Source organism: Branchiostoma floridae, chromosome 5 (assembly GCF_000003815.2).
Source record: "Branchiostoma floridae strain S238N-H82 chromosome 5, Bfl_VNyyK, whole genome shotgun sequence".
NCBI lineage: Eukaryota > Metazoa > Chordata > Leptocardii > Amphioxiformes > Branchiostomatidae > Branchiostoma > Branchiostoma floridae.
The window spans coordinates 16556998-16562492 of record NC_049983.1 but is presented as its reverse complement, the minus strand read 5'-3'; the positions used below and the strand labels follow the sequence as shown (position 1 = coordinate 16562492).

Genomic DNA, 5495 nt, shown 5'->3' with positions numbered 1-5495 from the left:
GCCACAAAACAATTATATTCTATGATGATGCAAAGAACATGCTCCTTTAATTTGAAGGTTGTGTTGCCATATCAATTTAGACTGGCAATATGTGCCATATCTGTAAAAGGTCTTTTGTAGTCTCCAAGCAGATCCTACGGTGCCTTAAGATAGTATCAAAGCTGGCCAAGGAGTATAGCCGGCCAAAGGGAGTCAAACAGGCACCGGTAGGTGGCAGACTCACACTTGCCAACTATACTCCTTTGCTGGCTTTTGTACTATCTTATATGTCACCGGGAATCTGCTTGGAGATTAGGTCTTGTTGGCTTTAGCAAGGATTGGTGGATGAAGGCATTTGCTGGCTAAAAATTGTACATGTGACCTCAGTTGTATTAGTGATGTGGTTTTGACTGGTTCAAACTGGTTTTATGTGGGCTAGCTGTTGGAAAAATAGAGATAGTGGGGTAGCCAAAACTTCCATACATTGCAGTAACGAAGTCTGTCATACATTGTGATTTTAGTTGATTTAGTAAATAAAATTTTCACATACATCTCAAACTCAAGTTGTTGCCGCTTGTCATTGTGCATCATCTGCAATTGTAAATTGAAGCGAAAGGTAATTCGCAGATCTTATTACATTATGAAATATTGTGAGTTCCACATGTCATTTGTAAAAATTGTAGTTCATTAGTTATGCAAAGAAGGTTTTGAATAATATAAATGTGATTCTTGACTAGTAAATTGAAAATACAGATGTATGTAAATCTTACTTATGTAATATGAATTTTACTTTGACCCGATGACCTGGACTGTTTATGACCTCAACTGGCAACTAAGCACCTTTTTCATGCGGCGGATATAATAAATTAAAAACCATGTCAATGAGTCAAACATACCAACTTATCTATAGGATCAGCTCCTGTTTAGTTTTTCTCCCAAACCACACTGATTTTGAAAACAAAAGATTAGATAATTAGTATCATATAATCAACGGAAAAGCAATGCAGCAATTCAGACCTGCCTTGGCTGTCGGCCCTGGCTAAAAGTCTTGATCTAGTTTCCATAGTACCATAGTCCCTCCCAAAATGCAAAATAATAAAAAAAAAAAAACTTTAGCAACGCAAATATTTTACGGACACGCAGCCAATAGTTTGATTTATAAATTGTCAAGCTATATCATTGGCTGAACCACTAATCATGATGGGCAGTTATAATTAGCTGGGGCGTGTTTAATGTTTGCCAAATTGGCTTCGTTTTCCGACGCCGCGTGTGTGTTTATCTCTGTGTCCCACTCACTGACCTGTAGTGTGTTCAAATAACTACGTCTACGGACAAACACTAACACAAACAAAATGTCAAAAACACCGAAAACATAGACTCCCTGCACCGAGTTATTTTGGTATAAGGTCTGGTGTTTGCCCTCTCAGCCGCCATGCTGGTTTGTTAAAAATGGAAGGGCGATACCATGATGTTAGATGTCAAATTCCTACAAGTTGCAATGATAGATCTATCCAATGATGTTTGTAAAATAAACAACAACACGTTGTTGATTTTGTTTTGAGATGATACACAAACTCACAATTAAGTCACCGGAGGTATTAGAATACTGTAGTGTGCGATCACAGGGCGGGCACGATGTACACATTACGCTCACTATATGTTTGCATTGCCGTTCAAACCATCTGATAGGTGGGTTAACTAAGTCAAAGTCCATGGCCAATATAGTGCTTTAACATCTAATACCCAGAGCAGTCGGTCCCCTGTAAAAATGGAGGAGTGCAGGCGGTTTAGTTTTCTGTTCATGCTGCTGGTGGTTGTTCTGACCAGCGTATCTGGCCAGGACAGTCCAACCCGAACCACCGCGTCCGGGGACATCGCGGGGTTCACCAGTGTCGCGGACGGGCGGACGGTGGAGAACTACTTCGGTATCCCCTATGCCGCCCCGCCGACGGGAAACCTCCGCTTCAGCCCTCCCCAGCCTGTGCAATCCTGGGAAGGCGTCAGGAATGCGTCGGTCTTCGGCAACGAGTGCGTACAGACCTCTCCCGGCGGGCCCATGTCAGAGGACTGTCTGTATCTGAACGTGTGGGTCCCACAACAGGGGGCACAGTCACAAGTGTTGTCTGTGGTGGTGTATATACACGGAGGGGCGTAAGTTGTTTCCCATTTGTTTGCATTGTTTAAACGTTTGTATAATGTAAATTTAGTTAAAGGACTTAAGATGGTCTTAAGTATAAAACGGCTATTTAGCTGGGCATGTCACTTTCTGAGCTGTCAATTTCATTTCAACACAACTTATAAACGCATTCGTTAATTGTGCGATACGATATATTTAAGTCAGGTTCACATGTGTGTGTATATTCAAGTCCGTTTGAGGTCCGTATGGAATTTATTAGCCCCTACCGGGCTCCACTAGTCACTGGAAAATAGAAAATAGTGGAAATGTGAACAATATAGACATATAACATACCAGAGGAGTTGCCTGTCCAAGTAGTATGGATTTCGACCAGGAAACTGCGGCCGCAGGTTATCTGGCTATACTTATCAAATTTCTATTTTTTTCCACCCTCCGTGGAGCCTTATACGGACTTTGATATATGAAGTTATGAACACACCTTAAGGTTGGGTCACACGAGTAGGACAATATACTAGCACAGTGTAGACACATAGCATGACAGAGGAGTTAGTTGTCAAATGTTATCTGTATATTATATGGTATTTTTTGTCCAATTTCTATTATTTTTCAGCGAATTGTGGAGCCTTGTAGAAGCTGAGAATTCCATGCAGACCTCACACGGACTTGAATATACAACTTGAATACCGCGGCCTGAAAGCGGCGCCGCTGTGTAGATATCTATATACTTTGTCTTTTTCGCGACAATGAAAAAAATCATTTTACCCAACAGATTTCAATCCGGATCGGGCAACAAAGAAGAAGGGGCGGACTGGTTGGCGGCGGTTGGTGACGTCATCGTGGTTGCGATGAACTACCGGCTGAACGTGTTCGGGTTCCTCAGCACGGGGGACCGGAACTCCCCGGGAAACTACGGACTCATGGACCAGCGGGCAGCCATCGTCTGGGTGAAGGAGAACATCCACAACTTCGGCGGGGATCCAGATAGGTCTGTTTCGGCATTTTTGTTTGTTTGTTTGTTTGTTTGTTTGTTTGTTTGTTCAACTGTAAGAAAGGAGTAGATATAGAGATAAACAATGCCCTGACTCCCGGATTGGAGACCCGCGCCAAATCCGGGCCACCAGATCACAAACCCAGACGATAAACAGCTAGTTACGCCAAAAGGCTTAAAGCCGTCCTGCGTGGTCAGTTTAGCAGTCCTTGAACCCCACTGTTACACAGCATCACTGGTAAACCGCCTCCAGGTGCAACGCAGCAGGTTTGTATACCGTGAACAAGCTGCAGAAGAACAGAACCCTTAGTTTGATCCTCTCACACCGAGATCGAGATCGAGAAGTGGATCCCCGAGTCCGAGAGAATTTTAACGCCCCTAACCATTATACGCATTACATATATTATACACATGAGAGAAACGAATACCGTAATTTCTGAAGAAATTTCTTGAAAACCTGATTTACATTATCGATAAGAAACTTTTATAATACGTCGTTCGTAAAGGACAACGTCATTTGCTAAAGGTGCAAAGACGTGCATCTCTAGTTTATTTTCATCGCATGGCCAACAACAAGTTATGCCGTACTTACTCAAGCAACTGTATATGATGTTGGAAACGGTCAGACGTTACAAAATCATACCCTGTTGCTTGTAATAAGTAATTGGTATTTGGCGCATCTTATTACCTGGGTGTCTAAAACTTCATCAGCATGACTTACTCTACTCTTCTGCAGCATCACGTTGTATGGCCTAAGCGCGGGGTCCATCGCGGTAAGTCACCAGATGCTGTCTCCCAAAAATAACGGACTGTTCAGCCGGGTGATCTGTGAAAGCGGCGTTGCTACAGGACCAGGTACCATCAACTACCATCCCCTGGAGTCAGTCAGAAAACTCTGTAACGTGATGAACTGTACTGGCGATGACCCGGCTGGTATGGTGACGGACCTCAGGGCGGCGGACCCTGTCCAACTCACCAACGCCGCTGCTACATTTACAGGTAAGTCTCATTTGTTAGTAAGTAATTGAGGTCACGCGAACTTCTTATATACTTTTGGCGATGCCGCGGGAAAAAGGACTTTTGGCGTTGGTTTTAAGTTCGCGGTAGCACCATACACTGTAGACTCTTTTGACTGGAAATGTTCGCGGTGTTTTTAAAAGTTCGCGGTGCACCGGTGAAGCGGCGAAAATCGCGAAAGTTTCTGCATTTACAGTATATGATAGTATGAGGTCCTAGTCCTGAAGAGTATTTCAGAAATCACACTGGACATTGTTGCACAAATTGAGACAATTGTCGAGATGAGAATTGTTTTCAAATCATATTACCCACAATTCATGTCGCTGCACATGCGTACTCTGAACCGCGAACGTGTTTATTGAATGACGTGCACCGACACTATAGGAACGCCACCCCTGAGATACTGGGCACCCGTCATCGACGGAGACTTTATTCCGGAAGAGCCCTTACATCTTCTGGAGTCTGGGGCCTTACAGAACCGCGACTTACTCCTCGGTAGCAACGACGACGAAGGGGGATACCTCTTTGGAGATCCGGGATTTTTAGCTGTGAACAACGTACCGATGGTCAAAGGTCTACTTCAAGTTACCTTTCCCGGTTTCTTTACGGAGGTTAGTGTGTGATTGAAGTAAGACTGCATTGTCCATATTGAATGGTTCAACTGTGAATTTGTAAGGTACGTTTGACTTTTAAGCTTAAATTGTATGGACTAAACAAATAACTCAGTCTTTTTGCAGGTGTAAATGAAAATGTATTTTCAAACCCTGCATACTATTCGTCACACAAGAAGTCGAACATTTCATACCCCCAAGAAATATTTTTAGTTTTTGTGAATTTATTCTTTGAATTTATTCACAATTATGAATATCTAACTCAATCTGTCGAATGTATTCTGTCCACTTAAGCTTACTCTCATGAAACAAGAACTGCAAATAGCAGAAATACAGAAAATAAGATAGCCGCTTTATTTGGGGCGTATTTTGGACTTATGGCCTAACATCCTGTGTGTATTCCAAACTAGGATGTGGAAACTAGTCTGCAGGAGATCATCTTGACCTCAAATTTAAGCTCCACTTCCTGTCAGTCTACGATTACATTATCCTCCCCTTCACTTCCTACCAATCTACAGCATAAAACTTACAACAGGCTAACAAGCAAATACACAGCCACACCAAAAACAAAACCTTTGTACGTGGAGGTAATAAGAAGATATGTAACATCGAGCAGATTAAAATGGGACTGAGCAGAGCACTTTGGACTAATGCTTGTAGCCTTTCACAGACTACTATATATCAGATATTTTGTGAAAATGTATATTGAAAGGTAATCAATATGCAGAATGCAATTAGATGTCTCCAGGAACAAAGTCAATTC

The 5495-nt window shown here is 42.5% G+C and overlaps 1 protein-coding gene across 1 annotated transcript in view; it reads left to right on the top strand.

Moving 5' to 3' along the window:
* Positions 1 to 1709: 1709 nt before the first annotated feature.
* Positions 1710 to 5495, top strand: part of LOC118415181 (cholinesterase-like) — a 6701-nt gene continuing 2915 nt past the window's right edge. Inside the window, exons 1-4 of the mRNA XM_035819562.1 lie at positions 1710 to 2130; positions 2886 to 3101; positions 3841 to 4103; positions 4506 to 4732. Of these exons, the coding sequence (XP_035675455.1) occupies positions 1748 to 2130; positions 2886 to 3101; positions 3841 to 4103; positions 4506 to 4732 (1089 nt within the window). The 5' untranslated portion in view covers positions 1710 to 1747. The remainder of the gene's footprint in view (positions 2131 to 2885; positions 3102 to 3840; positions 4104 to 4505; positions 4733 to 5495) is intronic.